This window comes from Urocampus carinirostris, chromosome 3, assembly GCF_059441175.1.
Source record: "Urocampus carinirostris isolate Australia breed hairy pipefish chromosome 3, RoL_Ucar_1.0, whole genome shotgun sequence".
Lineage (NCBI taxonomy): Eukaryota > Metazoa > Chordata > Actinopteri > Syngnathiformes > Syngnathidae > Urocampus > Urocampus carinirostris.
The window spans coordinates 15,384,629-15,407,901 of NC_142351.1; the positions used below are offsets into that span (position 1 = coordinate 15,384,629).

Here is a 23,273-nt window from a genome sequence, read left to right on the forward strand (position 1 = left end):
GGTTACAAAGGCGTTTAAGCATACAAAGTAAAAAAAATTGTACAGTATGAACTGCCATTTGCTATTCCCAGAGTTCTACCTGGTTACCCTGGTGCGTATGCGTGAATCCCGGCATGCTCTCCCTGTCCCCTTCTCGTTCTGTAAACAGTCTACTGTACTGCAACGAAGAGCTATCATTCACAATGGACTCTACGAAAGACTAAGAGAAAAATGTACAAGGAGAAAGGAAGCGGAAGAAACTTTTTCTGGCAATTGAAACAAAGCAAGAGATAATAGAAAGATATTAAAACTCACACGGCCATGCAGAAGGAGTTCAGAGACGAAAAGGAGGAAGATGCAGCGATCATTCCATCAGCACAAATTAAAGACATTTTGGCAAAATTCAATGAAGTCTCAGAATTTGTGGAAAGGAATCACTTGGAAAGTGTTGACAGGTCGAGCGATTGCTCATTATGATGACGTGTCTGTCTCGGGAATTTTCGACGGATTGTCAAACCCGTGCAGACGTCATTCGATCAGTTTTTAAAGAAACGTTAGGCAAAAAACACTGCTGAGGATCAGCAAATAAAGAGGTCAGTTAAAAGGTAAATCAATATTTTTCTTTTTCCTTTATTCTTTGTTTTTTACAGTATGATCCCCAGTTGCTTCAGCAATGCACTTTTTAAATATTAAACAGTGGGTTAGATCTCGAAGGACTTAAAAATCAATGGCTGCTGAGAGAAATTTCAACCAATTTTTGTTCATGTCAATGCTCAAATCTAGTGTCTGTATTCAAATACTCGTTTACTACTGACAAGTGGGCTAAGTTGAAGTTGCTGCAAATTGAAAACAACACAATGAAATTATTTTTAAACATCAATATCACAGGTTCTTACTTTTGGTCGAAGGCAAAACCTTTTAAAGGTCCCCTTAGTACCCAGGATTGGTCAATATCACATTTATACATTTTTGTGGCACTTGTAAGCCCTTTTGACTTGAATTTTATTTTGCCATTATTTGTATTATATGGGGGCGATTTCACAAGTGAGGGTAGGATGGAACGGGAGATCGACAGACGGGTTGGTGCAGCGTCTGCCGTCATTCGAACCCTGTACCGGTCCGTTGTGGTGAAGAGGGAGCTGAGCCGAAAGGCAAAGCTCTCGATCTACCGGTCGACCTACGTTCCTACCCTCACCTATGGTCATGAACTGTGAGTTATGACCGAAAGAACACGATCCCGGATACAAGTTTCCTCCGCAGGGTGTCTGGGTTTTCCCTTAGAGATAAGGTGAGAAGCTCAGTCATCCGGAAGTGACTCTGTGTAGTGCCACTGCTGTTCCGCATTGAAAGGAGCCAGTTGAGGTGGCTCGGGCATCTGATAAGGATGCCTCCCGGATGCCTACTTCTGTAGGTATTCTGGGCATGTCCCGGATGCCCCGGGACACGCTGGAGAGACTGTAGGCTGGCCTGGGAATTCCTCGGGACCCTGTCAGATGAGCTGGAGGAGGCGGCTGGGGATAGGGACGTCTGGGCTTCCCTTTTAAGGCTGCTGCCCCCGCGACCCGACCACGGATAAGCGGAAGACAATGGATGGATGGATGGATGTATCATATGATGCTCTCAATCAAAATTGAACCATTGCAGCCATTACATAAATCCAGTAAATACCCATGTCAAAAGGAGAATACAGATTAAGACATGTTCTTATTTTTTCCATCCAATTCAAGCTTAAAAGAATAAATAAAAAAATCTTTTTTTAAGATGAAACAAGGAAATAAGCGGTTTCAGATGAACAATTGAAAATAAAGCCTTCATCTTTAACGCTCAAATACAAGTGGCGTAATGCTTCCTTTCCTTAGGAATAAGACATCGACTTTTGCTTTGATCTGGCTGACAAAGTCTGGTCGATATTATAAGGCTTCCGCTATGGAAATGTTCTGCTAAGAGCACAAGCACACATCACACAACACTGGTGACTAGGCAGGGAAATTGTCTCCAAAATAGTGTTTTATTACACACAAACACATAAAAGCAAAAGTACATCCTGTTCCCAGAATAAAAAGGTATAAAAGTGCCTGATTTGATCTCAAGGAACGCAATGCTGTTTGGATATAATGTGACCCCATGCTTTTTTAATCCCACCTGGTCCCTAATCCCACCTAATTTGAGCAGAGCAGCTCTATTTGCATTTGCTTAGTGATCAGTGCAATGTAGGGGTGTTTGATATGCTGCTGGTCACTGATAAGCCAAGGCCAGAGTAACTGTGATGAAGAAAAAAGTGGCAAAACGTGTTTGAATAACAATAAACAGCATTATGTGTCCATTTAAAAAATACTGTCGGTATGTTTTTCCTTTAACACTTGCTCACAAACTCAACATTCCAGGCAACGAATGAGCTCTAGCCGATTTAGAACACCCACTGCTTGGAGCATGTGGGCTTTTGAACACCTTGCCACATTGCTTCTCTCTCACTTAAGTGTTTCATCATTCGTCTTGCTAAGTTGAACATCAGTGAAAAGAAGTTGCCTCATATTCCCAGATGTCATCTTGGACCATGAGGTTCCGCAGGTGAATCAGATCCAAAGCAGATTTTTTTTCTCCAAGAAATGTTATGACAGACGCTGGAGGAACGAGGTTAGTTTTCTTAGTTTCTGGTATTGATTTATGCAACAGCCCACCATATAATACATCAAATCATGACTGGCATTTAAAGGAATGAGTTAATAGGAAGGCATGGCTATCTCTACAGACTGAAACATTCCATTGCCTCTCCTCACTCCCCGCTCTTCACAAAGCAGTAAAACATGTCCTGCATAGCACTAATTAGCTCTGAGAACATTCCTTTTGGGCATCCGGAAAGTTCAAGCATGTTTTGATCCAAGCCCAATTTAAACACGCACGCTTTGAGTTGAATTTGCAGTAGTCCAAAATTTTGTTAACTGAGGCATACAACGCTGTCCATCATATGAAATCTTCATTGCTCAATACCAGAGCCTTTGGCAGTTGTTTGTAATTGTAATAGTGCCCTCCTACACGCTCAAAGCAAATAATTTGTTGGTCTACCTTCTTAAAACTTCCTTTGAGCTGTTATGTGCCACTCTAGGTAGAGTTGACTGTATTACAGTACTGTATTGCCGACTCGCAGTCTTTACATAGCACATAAGATTCTGTACTGAATAAAGAAAAGCGTTGTGGGAAGTAATTTGGTCGCTCTGATCAGAATGAAAATAAAGGCATTGTATGATGTAGTTCAGTCATCCTGAAAAATACAGATGGACCCATGGCCGAACATAATCATAATGTTTGTCACTTAAAACGGTTAGTTTGAGGTGAGAAAAAGAGAAACACAATTTTATACATGTTGTTAATCACCTTTTTTGGGCAGCACGGTGGTGCAGTGGTTAGAGCGTGTGCGGCACAGTTCTGAGGACATGAGATCGAACCTCCTGTGTGGAGTTTGCATGTTCTCCCTGTGCTTGCGTGGGTTTCCTTCCGTGCACTCCGGTTTCCTCCCATATTCCAAAAACATGCATGATAGGTTAATTGGCCGGTTGTGAATGAGCGAGCGAATTCTCTGTCCCTGTGTGCCCTGCGACTGTCTGGCAACCAGTTTAGGTTGTCCCCTGCCCACTGCCCGAAGATAGCTGAGATGGGCTGCAACACCCCTGCAACCCTACTGAGGATAAGCGGTGCAGATAATGGATGGATGGATGGATAATTATTTCTAATCTTTTGGATGTTATTTGAGTTCAATTACAACCTTGTCTGTAATGGTGTGTGCCATGCACACAAGTTAAGATGTCAAAATGGACAGGAACAGGCAGAATTATTTTTCCTAATTCACAGGGAGTATGAATTATACACCACAGAAGGGGCAGGACAAAAAAGACAACGATGCTTATAAATTGGTTCAGGAATAACATTCGCACAATACTGATTCTGAAAAACAAAAAACATGCATACACACTAGTAATTGTTAAATATAGTTTTAATTTTGTTGTTCATTTGAAAACTATATCTTTATTTCTTTAAATTGACTTTACTTGAAGTGAAGTAAGTCAAGTCAAGTCATGTGTATTTGTATAGCCCTTAATCACAAAGAGTCTCAAAGAGCTGCACAGATCAAAGACTATTGCAAACGATTATTACAGACTATTATGACACCATCCTCTGATGTTGTCAACATAAAATATAGGTTATTCATATGCTTTAGAATAGAAGTGTGTTTTAAGCTTAGATTTAAACATTTCCACTGAGGTTGCAGATCGAATCTCAGGGGGAAGAGCATTCCAGAGTACCGAGGCCTGAATGGCGAAGGCTCTCGAACCTGCGGAGCTCTTCTTGGCTCTTGGGATCACTAGTAGACCAACATTTTCAGAGCCAAGGCTCCGGACCGGCAGACAATATTATGCAAAGAATTATGTATACAATGTCATGAAATCTGATTTTGGTCTTGTTTCCATCATAAAGTGTCTGATTGAAATGGTAGGGTTAGTCTTTTTTATTTGCATGCATATCCATTCATTTAATTAGTTAACTTGTGTGCATTATTGGGCACCTACAGTTCCTCGATTATTATATTTTGGAACCATAAAGAACTGTCGATTTAGTGTACGGAAACAAATGATACATGCAAACTTTGGATTACTTGTTAAAAAAGCCTTACGTGTGTTAGTTGATTTCTCCTGGAAATTATAAGTTTATTATTACACGAGACGCAGTAATGGAATATAAGCAAGGAAGAAACAAACATGGTTCTTCGTTCATTTGGTTGCGTAACATGAATGAAATCATCCCTTAATGAAAAGAAGAAATGCCAAAACGAGGACTATTTGCAATTTGACGTCACTTCCTGTCTACCCTTGTAATCAGATTATTCGCAAACCCCACTTCTGATGGGTATGCGTGTTGATGAAAGGAAAATGGCCAAACCCAGCTACTGTGTTCAGCAAAATCCCATACCGCCAAAACACTGATATTCTTCTTAATGTCAGTTTTTAAGCCAAGGAGGACACTACGAGAAAGTCCACAGTTATGCAATCGCAGAAAGGATGGGGTTGTTTAGCCGTACTGACCACAGCTGGCCAGCCTTTATGGTTTTAGGAGCATGCACACATCCTCGCCGCCTGTTCTTTCGTAGACAACACCTGAACTGGGTCCAGTTAGAGAAAAACATTGGTGACATCAACCAAATATGCTGAATCAGATTCTAAGATGAATGAGATAAAAGGAAACTCATTCAGCAATAATAGTGCATGCAACGTATTTGAAGAGATCACGAGATTGTCATCCCGACAGCGGAACAATAATCCGAAAGATTGTCATCTCCATAGCGTGAGCAAAGTCCAGAGTGGGCCTACTTACTCATGAATGGTCATGAAGGTAGTGATGTACTTTTTCTGAGGGATATAGAGTGTTACATCTTTTAATTGATAGATTGCTTCATTGTATAGCCACCAAACTTAATTGGCATATTGGTGAAAAACGGCTGCAACACAACAATTACATCTAAGACAAATGGCTGGCTCTGAATGAGGGTTATTTATATAATAATAATAATAATTTCCTTGTATTGTCATTCTGTGTAACAATGTACACAGAACGAAATGTCGATTGCACCTGACCCGTTGTAGCGAGCCGATGCAGCCGCAGCCAACAGAGGGCGCCGCCGACCACTTTTTAAGTCTTAGGAATGATTCGGCCGGGGCGCGAACCACCGACCTCCCAGTCTCAAAGCGGGCGCCTTACCATCTAGGCTACTGAGCTGGTATATATTCAGGGTTGGGTAGGGTTACTTTAACTTGATTACTTTCAATTACTTTTGGATTACTCCAATACCAAATATGCTAATAAAAGACAAAAGAAACTAAATATGAATAAAATTATGACTCACAACACGTGGTAAGCCTTCTCTCGTGCTTTGATCTCTTTGATATCCGGCAAAACTAACATAAAATGCGACGGAAACAAAATGAAAATAAATCCAAACAGCTTGCCAACATCATTTTTGCCGTTCCATGTATTCCATTACTCCCCAAGCCTGCACAAAATTTAGTAATTTTATTATTATTATTAGCATATTTGGTATTAAGGGGGGGTTCTAAGGTTTATTGTTCTATATTCTTTATCAATTATCCATTATCCGTTATCGGTCAAATCATAATACGCTACAAAGCCAAGGGGCCGAGACACTTGCTCTCAGCCAAGAGGCCGAGTCAAGGTCCTGGCCACAGAGCCATGCAGTGATTAGTGCGAGTAATCCAAAAGTAATTGAAAGTAATCAAGTTAAAGTAACCCTACCCTACCCTGTTTATATTTAAGTGATCTTCCTGAAGTTTAAATTTCAAGGCTATACATACACATCAGAGAATCAAGGATAATAAGGGTAATGTAACACTAGGACTTAAAAAGAAATCCAATGCAATGGCTTGACTCTCACACATTCATACTTGACGGTGCTCAAGAATCAGTTAAAAAGATGCATGGATCTATGGCAATGATCAAAATATATAATAATAATAATTATAATAATTTCCTTTGTATTGTCATTCTTTGTAACAATGTACACAGAACGAAATGTCGATACACCTGACCCGTTGTAGCGGGTCAGGTGTATCGACATTATACCAATTAGGTATGTCTCGGTCGAGGCGCGAACCAGTGACCTCCCAGTCTCAAAGCGGGCAAACTAACTTACCAGTTGTATTGAAAAGAGCTTAATTATGGAATTAAATTGCTCTACTGTAATTGTACTATTATAATCATGCACTACTTTTCATTGCACTATTAATACGAATGGAAATTGCACTTAACAACTAAAGTCAGTATAGAAGCACTATCTTGTAAATATGGTTGCCGAACTTATTTTTCCATTTTCAGTCTATATTACGTGTTTATGTAATTTATCCTGGAGAGTGACGTCTAATTTTGTTGCAGATATAAATGTTATAAATGACAATAAAGACTATTCTTTTCTATTTTGATTATTTGTGATTTTTTAATTGAAAGAACTGAACCATTAAAATAATTGCAATATCAATCAAAATAATCGTGATAACTTTTCAATAATGTCCACCCCGAGTTGAAACAGTATCGGAATGTTGGAGTGGATCAAGAAAGATATATGTGTATTTATGAGTGTAGGAATGTGAGAAATCATGGGTTATTGTGTGCGGGGTTTAGAGAAAGTGTGTGGATGTGTGCAAGAAAACGGTGGGGAGTGGAAAAACACACAAAACAAAGTGTTGAAATTTTTTATGTCTGAAAAAACAGGAGGTTTAAACCCAAGAGGTGAGGACCGGAGCTGATGCTTGGAGACTAAATACAAGCAAACTACCCGGGACCCAACTGGTGCTGATAATCAATAGTGTTTGCACAGGAAGGAAAGTAGAGACTTTTGGAGTCATATGGTCTTGCGTGCAGGATAAATCAAAGACAGGGCCAGACATGATGGAGGAGGTCGCAAAGAGGGACTGCCAAAAGATTGAATTTCTCTGCACAGCTGCTCTGTCCAGCAGACAGTGGGAAACATCTATATTAACCTCTGCTCCATGTGCAGCCCACTGCGGAGGAATGCAAGGAGAAACAGGCACGTAGGTGGGGAGAGGACGAATAAATGCACACCTCTGGTATGATTGGAGCATGCATTCCTGACAGCTGATGACACAAGAGCAGAGTTGGGTAGAGTAGCAAAATATTTTATGATATTAATTAAGTAAAAGTCAGGAGTAGTTATCCAAATAACTACTTGAGTAAAAGTACAAAAGAACTTGGTGAAAACTCTAGTACTGAATAACTGCAGCAACACCTTTTTTATTATATTTTTTTAAACAACTATTCAATCAGATCGTCAAATCATCTAAATCCATCTACTCAACAATTATATACATTTAATTTAATGATAGATAAAAATAATAAAAAAAAATTATCAAATTCAAGTACTTTAATAGAAAATAAAATTAAAATAGCATAAATCAAAGAAATAGATTAAGTACAAGTAGCGCATTCAAAGCCCAAGTACTTTTTTGAACAGGGCGGCAGTAGCTCAGGAGGTAGAGCGCTCGTCTTGGGATCAAGGGATCCCAGTTCGAATCCCGGCTCGTCCGTGTTACATGTCGAAGTGTCCTTGGGTAAGACACTGAACCCCTAATACCCCCAATAAGCAGGTTAGCGTCTTACATGGCTGCTATTGGGAAATGTGGAGCATATTGTAAAGCGCTTTGGGAAGTCATTGACTTGAAAAGCGCTATATAAATGCAGATCATTTCATTTTATTGAACAGGCTTTGCAGGCAGATGTAGAGGACTCATCTTTCGGACAGTATTGTTCTTTTCAGGCAGACAAGAGCTGACAACTCTCTTTAAGGGGCCGACCAAACTGGAGCCGTAAGCCAGGTCGTCCGAGACACTGCAATCCAGTTTGAAAGAAGCCAGCGAGCTGACAAGAGGCAAAAAAGAGTTATCTGGAGCCAGTTTAACAAGGATCCAGCCAGCGACCTAAAAGAATACCTCCAGCCACTCACAGCCAAAGTTGTCTTTAACACACTGCATTCCGTGGTCCCTATCCTGACCGTGTTCCAGCCTTGAGGGTCTTACGATTCACAGATAGATAAAATCGAAAGCTTTTCCTATGTCATCTTAATCCCTAGAGGGCAAGTGATTACGCTGTGGATTTAAGCAAAGTATTAATAATTTTATTACAGTGTTAACTTTGTAATCTTGTTCTGGGAGGAGCTTCGTAACCTGAAAACTTTATTAGCAGATACGCATTTTGAATGTAAACGTGCTAATCAGTTCCAAGCCCTGCAAAAGTAAAGTATAATTTTTGTTTATTATCATAAAAGAGGGCAGCACGACGGGGCAATGGTTAGCGCGTGTGCGGCACAGTTCTGATGTCATGAGATCAAAGCTCTTGTGTGGAGTTTGCATGTTCTCCCCGTGCTTGCATGGGTTTCCTCCGGGCACTCCACATTCCAAAAACATTCATGTCAGGTTAATTGGCCAGTCCAAATTGTCCCTAAGTGTGAATGAGCAAGCGAATTGTCTGTCCCTGTGTGCCCTGCCGAGCGAAGGCAAAGTCGAGAGCGAGGAAAAACGGGTCGATGGCCGGGGACGGAGGAGCAAAAACATAAATGGGTCCAGAAAAGAGGTCGGCAACGGGAATCAGATGGAAAACAGGGCAGGATAGAGTCAGGAGTCACAAAAGCTTGTCTAGCGTTTAGCGTAGGTTCGCAGACGATCCGACAAATGTTGACAGGAAGGCGGGGGTTTAAAAAAAGAAGGAAGCAGCCAATCAGCGTCCACAGCTGTTGGCGCCAACGGAGCAGACTAAAGTGTCCCGCATCAGTAATCACGACACAAACATGTAACTCAGGTTTAAAAGACAAAAATGATAAAGAATAAAGAATATTGGGGTAAATATGCAAAAAAATAAGAGGGTAGTGCTTGGAGACCAGCCTATGTTGTAAGTGCATTGGAACAATAGTGCAATGAAAAAGTGATGCAAAGACATGAGAAAAATTATCTTAAATGACTTATAGAAGGGGCAGCACGGCGGCGCAGTGGTTAGCGCTTGTGTGGCACAGTTCATGTCATGGGAACCTGTCGTGGGTTCAAATCCAGCTCCAGACTTCCTGTGCGGAGTTTGTATGTTCTCCCCGTGCTTGCGTGGGTTTCCTCCGGGCACTCCGGTTTCCTCCCACGTTCCAAAAACATGCATTTCAGGTGAATTATATAAAAAAAAAAAAAAGACCACACGACAAAAAGAGATTCCGAACAATTGTACAGTTGGTTATGCTTTTTATTTTGATTTTTCTTTATTTGCAATTGGCAATTGGCTGGCAACCAGTTCAGGGTGTCCCCTGCCCACTGCCCGAAGATAGCTGGGATGGGCTCCAGCACCCCCGCGACCCTACTGAGTATAAGCGGTGCAGATAATGGATGGATGGATATCATAAAAGAGCATGAAACATGAAAGGAATACATGTTAAACTTAAATTAACGCATAAAACGAGAGGCGCATAATGTAACAAAACAAAGATTAAATCAAATAATTGTCACGATTGCCAAAGTGAAGTCACCTGGGGGCAATCGTTTGGCGCGCTCTCTGATTGGCTGACGTTCTCCTCTTAAGCGGTCAGCGTTCAGAGGAGGACGTCAGACAGTACTTCTGTATTCCTGCGTGTTTCGCTAGATTACCAAGTACCAAAGACTACTCTTGCTTGATTCTTGCCTGCCTTCTGATTTTGACCTGTTTCCGTTCCACGTTTTCGACCTGCTCACACGCCCTGGCCATCGACCTGCCCGCTAAGCAGTACCGATTCCACCTACCTGTCACGGAACTGCCATTCCGTCCGAAGCGGCTGATGTCCGACAGATGCCGGCATCCAAAGCCAGTTCCGACAACTCTTTCTAATAAAGATTCCTTTGAAACTAACACAATTGGGTCCGAGATTCCGTCCTGGTTCATGACAATAATAACAATTTATTGACCTTTTTGGTTCACAATTTATTTTCGTCGGAAATGCGCAAGGCAGACATAGCGTGACTTGTCAACACTTTTTCCGGGTGATTCCTTTCCACAAATTCCAAAACTTCATGGAATTTTGCTGAAATTGTCTTTAATTTGAGCTGATTAAATGATGGCTGCATCCTCTGCCCCACTATCTTGCTGGAACCCCTCCTTCTCGTCGTCTCTAAACTCTGAAATATGATGGTGCCACAAAGAGCATGCTGGGAGCACGCATGCGCACTGGGTTGCCAGGCAGTTTTTAAGCGATAGCCAATTCGTCTACGTTCTGGAAACTCTTGGAGCGCCTATTGGCAGCGCGTACTACACTTTATTTTTAACACCTTTGCAACTTAGATGCAATATTTTCCCAATCAGGTACTTCGTAACCTGAAACTTTTTTTTATGTAGAGACATTCGTAAGTAGAGGTACCACTGTATTGTTAATATTACTAATCTTATTATTGAGCAGGTCTGCGAGAATATTGTCAGACAATTAAACCGGTCTGTGGTACAGAGCAAGTCGGAGACCACTGAATTATATGAACAGTGTTAGCGAAAACATCAACTAATTTCTCCTCTAGAAAGGCCTCATAAATTATTTCAGTGTAGCACGGCGGCGCAGTGTTTAACGTGTGTGCAGCACAGTTCTGAGGTCATGAGATCGAACCTCCTGTGTGGAGTTTGCATGTTCTCCCCGTGCTTGTGTGGGTTTCTTCCGGGCACTCCGGTTTCTTCCCACATTCTAAAAACATGCATGTCAGGTTATTTGGCCGGTACAAATTGTCCCTAGGTGTAAAGCAGCGAGCGAATTGGATGGTCTCCAGGACCCCCGTGACCCTACTGAGGATAAGCGGTGCAGATAATGGATGGATGGATGGGTACCGTGGTGTTTTGTACTCAGAATGGATGTGATGACGAAAAGGGAAGTGCAATGTATTCCTCTGTGGCCCACACACTTGAAGATTTTGGCAACCAAAGGGCCAAATGTATCAAATACTACTTATACTTGAAATGCTTGAAGCCATAGGCGCTGCACCATTTTCTTCCAAAAAGTGACCCCACACAAAATGCCGATCACCAATAGCATCAAACGCAGTCGGTGCTAGGTGTGCACATGTAGTGGCAGGACCAAGTAGTGCCCTGTCTGATCACTATTGTAACGCAGGAGCAAGGTCCCTACTGAGGACAAACCACACATTTCTCACTCAAACCAAAAGCATCATTTCAGAATGAATTCAACAAAACAAACTGGCACTTTGCTCTAGGGGGGAAAAAGGATTAACTATGACTTTATTAGTGGAATTCATTTTCTTTTAAAACAGTCTTGAGCGACAAATAATGAGACACACAGCCAGCCATGAGGAAGCATTTGTATATATTGTTTGGAGAATCGTACAACAGCCGTAAATGACGAAGCATGGACAAGAATGATTGTGGATACGATTGATGCCAAGAACGAGCCGCCTTTCTCAAATGCCATTGATTATCGAAAGGAAGCCACTCCGGCAGTAATTCAAGTCAAGCTAGCTGCTACATAGTCAATTAACATTGATACGATATGTAACATGTGGCATTATGAACATGTCTCTTCCAGAGCGACAAAGACACAATATGCAATACATAGACATAGAAAAGAGCTTTGTGGACTACTGCACATTGATAACGCTGCTTCATTTCAAAGTGCCTTAAAATGTCCCTTTGGTTTTAGATACCTTTGAATTGATTTGCATATTTCCACTGTTATTACACTGATGACCTCTACAATTTTACCACCATATTTGACACATTCGTAAGTGTTCTTTAGACATCTGCCACCATACAGAGTACTAACTTTTGTACTAAAATATTGTATATGTATTTTTTTTCTGTTCCATTAGGCTACATGAATATTTTGTTTGTTTGTTTGTTTGTTTGTACATGATTCAATTATTTGTTTGTTTGTACATGATTCAAATTGAATCTTTTCTTCCGGCGCCGTCACGAATGGCAGCCACTCCAGCAGCTCCCGTGTTATTTTCGATTGTTTTGTTCTCGATTGTTCTCAGCTCAGGGATGCTGCTGGAAATGTGAATTTCCCTTCGGGGATGAACAAAGTATCTATCTATCTATCTATCTATCTATCTATTAACAGATATTATAGTTTTTTTATATATATAAATACATCTGCCTTTAATTACAGCCGCACAATGGACACGACTATTTGGTGACGACATATTCGATGATGATGATGACAAACTATTACTTTTTGTGGTTGTTATGAAAAACAAGTAACTACTGAGAGAGCAGACACACAAACTGCTTTTCTTTGTCTACAAGCCCAAACCAAGAAACATCCGAAACATGCGTATAGACACAAATTCAGAAAATGATACCATACAGTTTTTGGCTAGTTGTGCATAATGCCATCAGGAGACTATTATGGTTATAACAATAGTTGAAAATATGTTGTTGACATATTGCATCGATAAAAATACAACTCAAAGTTCTGTGTAAATACAAATAAACAAAGGAAATCCAATGCCCAATGCCATATTGCAGGAGTATATAATCGCATATTTCGTGAATTATTTTGAAAATGCATTATTTTTATTATTATTGTAGTTCTTAGCCGGGGCACAAATTAGTACAGGCATTTCCCTCCTTACGAATGTGATTGGACAATTGTTCGTAAGTCGAATGTGTTCTTAAATTGCTCCAGTGCTATATTTTGTAGGTTTAAGGTGTATATAAGTAACCTGTATTGTTTTGTCCTAAAAAATAAACATTTCATAAAATACTACAAATGCTCTATAAAGATAAATTAAGTTAAGTGTAAATTACTTTTGGAAGATAAGCTTCAAAAGGTCCTCCTCCGTGGTAAAACGTGACTGAAAAAAGTGTTGCGACCATTTTCTCAACCCTATCAAGCTTTCTTATTCCACATTTGTTTCAAAAGAAACGGCTCGCCTCTTCTTTAAATTTTACACCAAACATATTGAATGAATGCACGAGATATTAATGCAGATCATATTAAATAATATAAATGTCAAAGTTCTTAGCGCACTGAAGATAGTATAGACATAGGATAGACAGTATAAAATGTTTACACACGAACTAGGAAGAGGAAGCGGATTGTTTTTCTTCCGGGTGGATTCTGGGTGACCTCTCACACGCGGGTAGCGGCGGAAAGAAGCACTACAGTTCTGTCCTGTCCTCGGAAAAAGGTGCACACAATACAAAATCTAACGTACAGTAATGTACAAATATTTTTTGACAACCCGAAAAAAATGTTTGTATCTACCGTTTATCGTAAGTCAAATGGTCATGAGTAAGGAGCGACTGTACAGTTAGGTAGCATATCTCTCAGAACACTTTGATAATATTGATTTCAAGCAAGTTCTTGGACACCAGTTTGACCTTTCTATTAAGCTGAACTAAAAAAGCAGAGTGAATCTTAAACAGTCAAAAACAAAGAATATTTTGATGATAGCCTGAAAATGTATAGCCTGGGGCTATTTCTCAAAAATGCCAGCACTCATAATGAAAAAAAATGGCTTTTTATACAAATACTACACAGGAGGAGCATACAAATAAAATATACATCTACAATACTTACAATGCTAAAAATAAACATGTGTATGACATATCAAGAATGCTATTTTTTTTCTTTTACTTATCATTCATACTGGAATAATATAAACATCTTATCACTCAAAATTCAGGTAACCGTAAATTCCGGACTATAAGCCGCTACTTTTTTCCCAAATGTTCAACCCTGCGGCTTATTTAGTGAAGCGGCCAATTTATGTTATTTTTCTAACAGCCGCCAGCGGCGCTCTAGTACAAAAGGTAAGATTTAGACCGGTGGAATATATGGGAGTTTGTTGCTAGCATGTTTTTTATTAAAGGAGCGTCGGACGACGTCTATATGACAACGTCTCTTCCCCAGACGACTTTAATGACGTCAGTTATAAGGAGAAAGATGAGGACAGTTCACCGGGATTTTTACAAGCATCATATGTTATTTTACCAGACCTGTTTCCTTGTGTTGCGAGCGTGTTGCTAGTAGCGTTTTGCTACCCTTCACAGGCACGGTTTGGGATGAAAGTTATAATATTATTAAAGCTTTGAAAGCTCTCTCGGTGTACCGTCTTTCTTTGTAAATATGTGTAACCATGTATAATATGTATTTGCAACTGTATATTTTTGTAATGTATTTATTTTAGAGATTTATTCTGATACGTTTTCCACGGGCGAATCAAAAAGGAGGGGCAAATACAACAGGGGCTGATGGGAAGTGGAGTAAGGTGAGACGTGTTTGTGGACGCAGCGGACAATAGTGGATATATATTTTTCTCACCCTTACCTTTGGAAATATAATTTTTTTTTCCTTGGATTATTTTCAACGGGACCCAGACTCTGCAGATCTGCATCAAACCTTAAGTACCGGTATTATTTTACGTTCATTTTGCCGGCTGTGGTTTTTGGACCGTGTACTTCATTTTCAATTACAATCGTGGGACTCAAAGTCGGGTTTGGGTATATTTGTGATTGTTTTACATGTTTTAATGTGGGTGCATGCGGCTTATGTACAGGTGTGGCTTGTGTAAGTACAAAAGCTGTTATCCTCTTAAAATGTGGTGGGTAAGGCCTACAATCAGGTGCGCTCTATAGTCCGGAATTTACGGTATGTTAATCTATTTCTATTCCAGGAAATATCTGACTTAAATCATTATAATGAATGTGTTCAATAAAAGGCTATGATTAACAAAAACATAGGTGACCTGGTGGTACTGTTTCACTTTGACAGCTTGCAAATTACAGTTCTAAATGTCTTTATTATATCAGCTTCTCTGTAAAACCTATCGGAGTTTGACATTGAAATTGTAAGTTGAGTATGAATGATCTTTGACAGCCGCAGAGTATGTGACCTAAAGTGCACCATCATAGCAGCACTAGCCCATTTTGCTGCCATCTAGAATTTGTTCCTAGGGAAATCATTAATAATTACTTAAGAAGCAATTCTTCCACAGAACTCTGCAATCACATTCAATTCTGTTGTGGGCAAATTAGTATAAAATGAAGACTACCTTTGAAGACTCTATTCAGATACTGAATTTAGTTCTTCTTTATTTTACTAGATGGGGAAATATTTCGACAATTTTTTGCTACGGATAGATAGCTCATGCTTAAGCTTTTTGGCTTCATTTGCGACAAGTACAACGTGTTTGGGTGGCCCAGGCTGAGTGCATAGCACAGTGCATTCTAAAGGTATGCTGTAAGCCATTTACACAGCTGGCCTTCAAATGGAGGCAACTCAGCGAGAGGACCTTCCTGGATGGGAGGTCCGTCCCCAAGCCGCACCAAACCTTGCTGATCTCTCACGCGAACTGATCCTAAATAATTTCTTGCACTGCTGACTGCAAAAACTTGAAAAATGGGTGAAGAATTACGGTATTTAATTTTATAAATGTCCCATTTTAGTTTTTTTTTAATTCTTTTTTTTCTTTGGGGGTGCGGGTAGGAATAAGAAAATAAATGATTTAAAGTTAGCAAACTGATCTAAAAGGATGAGGGTATTGTATCGATTTTACTATATTTTTACCAGTTGTTTTTGTTAACGCAAGAAAATAATCAACAAAGCTTATACTTATTTTTTTTTTTACTATATTTTATTTTTAATTTTTCTTAGGGAAAATAAAATAATAATTAGAACTATGTTTATTGTCATTGATAACGTGTGTTTACAAAGAGATTAGACGTGGCACTCAAGGATAAACTGTCACGGACCGGGAACGGAGACGGGACCCAATTGCGTTCGTTTTACTCAGTTTTATTTAGAAAGAGGAAAGGGCTTGCACCCACGATCTGGTGATAGTCAGTCACGGGTAACAGATCAATGGGAACGCGGAAGTGGCACTTCCGTGTCGAGCGAAGGCAAAGTCGAGAGCGAGGAAAAACGGGTCGATGGCCGGGGACGGAGGAGCAAAAACATAAATGGGTCCAGAAAAGAGGTCGGCAACGGGAATCAGATGGAAAACAGGGCAGGATAGAGTCAGGAGTCACAAAAGCTTGTCTAGCGTTTAGCGTAGGTTCGCAGACGATCCGACAAATGTTGACAGGAAGGCGGGGGTTTAAAAAAAGAAGGAAGCAGCCAATCAGCGTCCGCAGCTGTTGGCGCCAACGGAGCAGACTAAAGTGTCCCGCATCAGTAATCACGACACAAACATGTAACTCAGGTTTAAAAGACAAAAATGATAAAGAAAGAATAAAGAATGTTGGGGTAAATAGGCAAAAAAATAAGAGGGTAGTGCTTGGAGACCAGCCTATGTTGTAAGTGCATTGGAACAATAGTGCAATGAAAAAGTGATGCAAAGACATGAGAAAAATTATCTTAAATGACTTATAGAAGTAAGATCAAATATCAGATCAAATTGTGTATACTTAAAAGTAAAGGCAAGTCTGCAAGTACTGTTTAAAGTCTTTATGTGTTCATCCTGGAGTGCCATGTTTAATCTTGTTTGAAAATATATATATATATTTCATCTGGAGGGACAAAGGCATGACCAACTTAGGTGCAAAGGTGCCTAACTTGTTTGGGTGTTTGGGCAATTGAGTTGACCATGGTCCAAAAATGTTTGTGTGTTTTTTTTAATGTTTTTTTAATTTTAATTTTTTTTCTCTTTTTTTCCTTTATTTTCTTTGTTTTTGTATATTTGTCTTGCCGTTGGTCACCCCTCTTGAGGGATTTGACCAAGGTAGATAGATAGATGTATAAACAAAATGACTGCTCTTTAAATTATATATTCAATATAAGACATTTAGGAGATTAGTTGTTTTCACATGACAGTGACGGTTTCCGTTATCGAGTATGTGTATTTAAACAGACTTTAGTAGTACTGTATAATCGCAGTCATCTATAGGGGAGTTTGAGGGTAACTGTAAGCCAATACACCTTGGCACAGAGGCCCAAGAGACTTCCAGCAATCCCAGGGCCTGTTTTAAATGAAAGCCACACTAGTTCTACTCTTTGTCGACCTAAATAAAAATAAAAACCACAATGAGCAAATGCGGAAAGGAAGGAATTTGGGGAGGAAATGGACAATCCATCTGATCCTCCTTTACACTCAAATGAAGGCAAAGAAACAAAGTGTATCTGCTGTTTCTAATCAAGCTGCTAGGAAACTGAAGCTATCACAAGTGGCAACAGAAGTCTGTTAGCAAGATAAAGGCAGTATATAAGAGAGTACAGAATTTGTGTCAGTTTTAAAAGTTTAAAGTGACTTTTACGAATTAACTTTTGAATTTACGACTTCCTCCTAATGCATTATGCCTGCGGAGCACAGATCAAAGAGCAAGCACCTCTTTACTCCAAAAGCAACTTTCTTGTTTTTCATCTCGCTGCATTTGCTTACACGCACACTTTGCCGGGGCTTTGGACCTTCTTAGTCTCTGTGGTCAAACCCATCTGTGTTGTGCACTGTCGAAAATAGTCACAATGCAGCAGCTCCCACTGTAATTACACAGCGCAGCGGAGAAGCCAGTGTCACCTCCCTGTCTGCTGCCAAGATACTTTGACGATGATCTTACCAGGAGTGTAAAAGGGCAACTACAAACCTAAAAAAAGTCCCTTTATACACCACAACAGTTTTGACTAAAATGGGCATGGCTCACTGATGAATTCCATTGTTCAGCCGCCAGGGCGCTCATAGGAACGCCTAAGGGAACAGCCGCTGCGCTTTTTGATCTCGCTGTGTTGCTGACTCCCTCATTCTTTAGATCCGTAACACATGGTGGAGCTCGCTCCAACAACTATAGCGCCAACACCTGAACGCTAGCAGCTGCACAGCAATTTTCACAGGGACGCTCGCAAACTGTGCTGCTGTCTTCCACGTAACAAGTGGTGGAAGAAATGGAATCAGTCAGGCTGGTCATTTAAATCAATGGTTGCAACCACCGGACCGCTAACCGGTAGTGGGTAGTTTGGTACAAGGCTGCAGGGAAAGAAAAGTTTCATTATTTCTTTTACCTATTATTGTTTTACTGATACTGGTATGTTTCAGACTAAACTTGAACCAGGGCTTTGTGATGGTACGTTTAAATTAACATAGGTGAGGATTGCACAGGTGGGCATCACGGCAGTGCAGTGGTTAGCGCGTGCACGGCACGGTTCTGAGGTCATGAGATTAAACCTTTCTGTGTGGAGTTTGCATGTTCTCCCCTTGCTTGCGTGGGTTTCCTCCGGGAACTCCGGTTTCCTCCCACATTCCAAAAACATGGATGTCAGGTTACATGGCCGGTCCAAATTGTCCCTAGGTTTGAATGAGGACGTGGGTTGTCCGTCTCTCTGTGCCTTGCGACTGGTTGGAAAACCAGTTCAGGGTGTCCCCTGCCCATTTCCCAAAGATAGCAGGGATGGGCTCCAGCACCCCCGCGACCCGACTGAGGATAAGTGGTGTAGATAATGGATGGATGGAATGGATGTTTCTCACCGGCGGGCAAAGTCAAGTTAGAAACAATAATTCCCACCCGGAAAACATACAGTGATGGATGAATCATAGCCAATCAGCATGTAAAATGATACGTCATGCTAGAATAATTCTAAATGCACTTGCTGCTATGGAAAAACTTTTGGCAACAGAGTTGGAGGACACATGGATCCCATGTCAAAAACACACACCAAAAAGATTTTTGCAGAGTTGGTTCATTTGGTGAGTTTGTGATTTTAATACTTGGCACATGAAAAGTTTTGCATTAAAACGTTACTATGTCGACCGAAGTGGGTTGCTATAGACATGTCTGCTTCACAGTTCAGAGATCATAAGTTAGATTCCAGCTACTGGCTTCCTTGTGTGGGGTTTGCATGTTCTCCCTATGCCTACGGGCACTCCAGTCGCCTCCCACATTCCAAAACCATGCCTGCAATGGGCTCACCACCTTTCTGACCCTTAAAAATAAGCGGTTTGAAAAATGAATGAATGTGATTTTGGTGTGAGGGTACGAGGACATATAAATGTTCTACATGCCTATAAGGCTGATTTGAGCTCATTATTATTATTAACGATGTTGTTTTTATTGAAAATAGTATAATTGTTGTTATTATCAAAAATGTTATAATTGGTGTTATTAAAGATCTACAAAAAGTACAAACAAATTTAATGCTGCCGCATATTGTCAAAGCATGGTACAGAATAGGTTTCCAACCACTGATTTAAATGACAAGCTGCTCATGCAGACTTGCAGGTCATTACTCGTTCTTGTGGAATTTGAACTGATGGCCTGCTGCTTGTCATCACCACAACGTGCATGGATTCAACTACTTAACACAAGGAAAACAAAAAGGAAGATATCTTACCAATATTGACAAAGCTCATGACCATATCTGCATCATTCAAGAAGTTATTGTCTTGGAGGCTGGCGATGGGGGGTGCTTGCGTTGTAAAGATGGGTCTGTAAGGATAAGAGTACCTGTCTTCGTGCCCCTCCGTGGACATGGCGTTGTACAAGTCCAACATGAACATGGGAGCTGAGTTGTGCTTGCCGTGGAAATGTGGTCGCGGCCGGTGCGGGAGCCCGAGGATAGAGAGGATCTCCCGCTGCATCTCCCGTCTCTCCTGGCTTCTCAGCCGGCGGTGGATGAAGCTGGAGTGGAACTCGTTGTCCACGGAAAAGTTAGTAAAAGCCGTGTCGGCAACGACACAGTAACTCCAAATTAAAAGCAAAACTGGAGCGCGCCTGTCCAAAAGCGGCGCCATAGCAAAACGATGTCGTGCGTAAAAGTCTGACACTGCTGCCACACGCTCCAAAACTCTCTTCCACTTTAAGACAACCGATGTTAATCGGATGCCCTCATGGTGAGGGAATTTCTCCTGTGCGACACATGTACTTCGACGAAACCTCCTTTGAATGACTTCACGGTGCAGTCATCTGTCGCTGGTCCTTCTCTGAACTTGAGGAATTGTATTCTCCTAGCGTGCTTCTCACAAGTGCACGCACGGCGGAAGCTATCGGCTTTAACCACGAGTGAAAAACTACTGCAGACAGTTGGGAAGTTGGGATGGGAGGAGCAGGATAAAAAGATAAAGAGGGCGGCAGCTGAATGAAGGCGTGGGATTTGGCTTTGCAGCATCCTATCATAAAATACTGCAAACACTTCTTTTGAATGAAAGTGTGTGCCAACAGTCTTATTAAGGGCGATTTTAGATTCAGAGCATTAGGGGTGCTGGGCACCCAGAGTGTCTGGCTGGTTAAACAGGTTTCTTTTAATTTCACCTAAAGTGATGTAACATCCATCCATCCATCCATTATCTGCACCGCTTATCCTCAGTAGGGTCGCGGGGGTGCTGGAGCCCATCCCAGCCATCTTCGGGCAGTGGGCAGGGGACACCCTGAACTGGTTACCAGCCAGTTGCAGGGCACACAGAGACAGACAACGCACTCGCTCATTCACCCCTAGGGACAATTTGGACCGACCAATTCACCTGACATGCATGTTTTTGGAATGTGGGAGGAAACCGGAAACCCACGCAAGCACGGGGAGAACATGCAAACTCCACAGAGGGGGTTCGATCTCATGACCTCAAAACTGTGCCGTGCACGCGCTAGCCGCCGTGCTGCCCGTGATGTAACATGTAAAATTCAATTATGATTACATCCATCCATACATTATCTGCACTGCTTATTATCAGTAGGGTCGCTGGAGCCCATCCCTGCTATCTTCGAGCAGGAGACACCCTGAACGATTGCCAGCCAGGCGCAGGGCACAAAGAGATATACATCTGCTCATTCACAGCTAGGGACAATATTAACAGGACAATTAACCTGAAATTAATGTTTTTTTGGAATGTGGGGGGAAACCGGAGTGCCCGGAGGAAACTTACGCGAATACGGGGAGAACATGCAAACTCCACACAGGAAGGCTCATAGCTGGATTTAAGAGTGGTGCTGTGATTCAAATGGACTGAACCACTCCAAGGGAATGGAGTATTTCTTACAATGCGTTGTTCACATTTTTGTATTGTTTTACTTTTTTATATTTTAGCTAGTGGTTTTATTATATTTTAGCCTAACTGCCCTTTAATAATAATAATAATAATAATTTCCTTGTATTGTCATTCTGTGTAACAATGTACACAGAACGAAATGTCGATTGCACCTGACCCGTTGTAGCGAGCCGATTATTAGGGAAAAGAGAGTTTTTAAAATTGTATTATTTTGGGGGGTGCTTGAGCAAAAACAGGCTGGTTACGCCCACGTTTCTCATTATTCTTCTTTACCTCGTTGTAAACTGTGTTTCTTGAATGCAAAATTTGTGGCCAGTTCTCTTTTTACACCGCTTTGATCAGTGCGCATTAGCAGAATTGTGGGCGATACGTGAAAACAACTAATTAGTTAATTATTAGTCACTTGATTTAATCGTGTTACCCCTCCGTTTAGTGACAACACAACGGAGTGCATTTCTCTGAAAGTAACTATCTGGTTACGAATTATAGTAAATACTCACATTGAAGCGGACCTCCAAAAAATGCTTTAAAATATCCAGATAATAAAAGAAATGTAAGAAAACGTGTCCACCAACTCGCGGAAGCGGTCTTGGCTTGTGCAATCTTGAAAGCTTGCAAATAAACATAGCTGAGAAACTCCGTATCCATTTTATCCCTTGTCTTCAAGCCACTGGAAGATTCCTTCACCATTTCCGGATAATGTCCAAGATATTCCTTTTTTTCAGGCATGGCATACAGCATTGCAAAACTAATTTTTCAAATAAAAAGACATTTCCTTACTTTTATTCAAAGTCAACAACAAGGAATCACTGGATAAAATGTGTATCATGAATGAACTGGCTGATTGAGTTGGGTTTTTCCGAACGACTCATCACTGATACAGACTGGAGTGAAGCCGTAGGTGTAAAATGCACGGTCTTCCCCATTGATTTTGTTGTTCCGATAAAAGCCATGCCCCCTCCTTACACACAGCCTACCATTCGCTAAGGATGACACACAACCAAATATGCGCAAATAAAGTGTCCCACCAATTTCAGTATTTTATAGTTGTAAATATGGATTGTATCTGAGAAAAAACGGACAATATCAGAATATCATTAGGGTTGAATTTACGCATCCTTGCACTATGGGCTTGAGACAGCACCACCATAATTTTATCTAGCTGTCATTTGTAAAGAGATATAAACACACCCAACATTTCTTTGCTTCTCATATCAGTGTTGTGTAGCGAAAGGCGAACTGGTATAGAACAGAAGACATTGATACATATCGTCAACAACAAAAGTCAATTTACTCAATTGATAATGTACTCAGTACTCGTTACCACTGCTGAGCATGTTACTTTAAAGAAGTAATTTGTTAGGTACTCGTCACTTCTGCCAAAAAGTAACAAAGTTATTAACTGAATTACTTTATAGTAAAAGTACTTAGTTCCCAGGGAAAGTAACTATTTCAATACTTAAAAAAGGTGTTTTATGTCAAAGAGCCAGTTGAATAGAGAAGAACAAAGATGTATTTGTGTTGTAAAAACCTGTAATATTTATTATACCACAAGAGCAACAGATTTATTCTACACTTCAGGTACAACAAAAAAAACAGCAAGCAATATAATAAAATAAGAATCAGCAAGTACATAAAAACGCGCAAAAACATATGTAAAAAGACAAAAACTTACGTAAACATGCATAAAACCGTACATAGACTCGCACTAAAACATACTTTGACACACGCACGAAAACTTGCGCTAACACGCACAAAAACAGACGTAAACACGCACAAAAACGGACGTCAACACACACAAAA

General features: G+C 40.7%; 1 protein-coding gene across 1 annotated transcript in view; it reads right to left on the minus strand.

Moving 5' to 3' along the window:
- The window catches only part of LOC148368909 (bone morphogenetic protein 7-like), a 47,762-nt gene extending 27,295 nt beyond the window's left edge, over positions 1-20,467 (minus strand). The window contains exon 1 of the mRNA XM_088330814.1: positions 19,823-20,467. Within this exon, the coding sequence (XP_088186940.1) occupies positions 19,823-20,222 (400 nt within the window). The 5' untranslated portion in view covers positions 20,223-20,467. The remainder of the gene's footprint in view (positions 1-19,822) is intronic.
- Between the last annotated feature and the right edge of the window lie 2,806 nt (positions 20,468-23,273).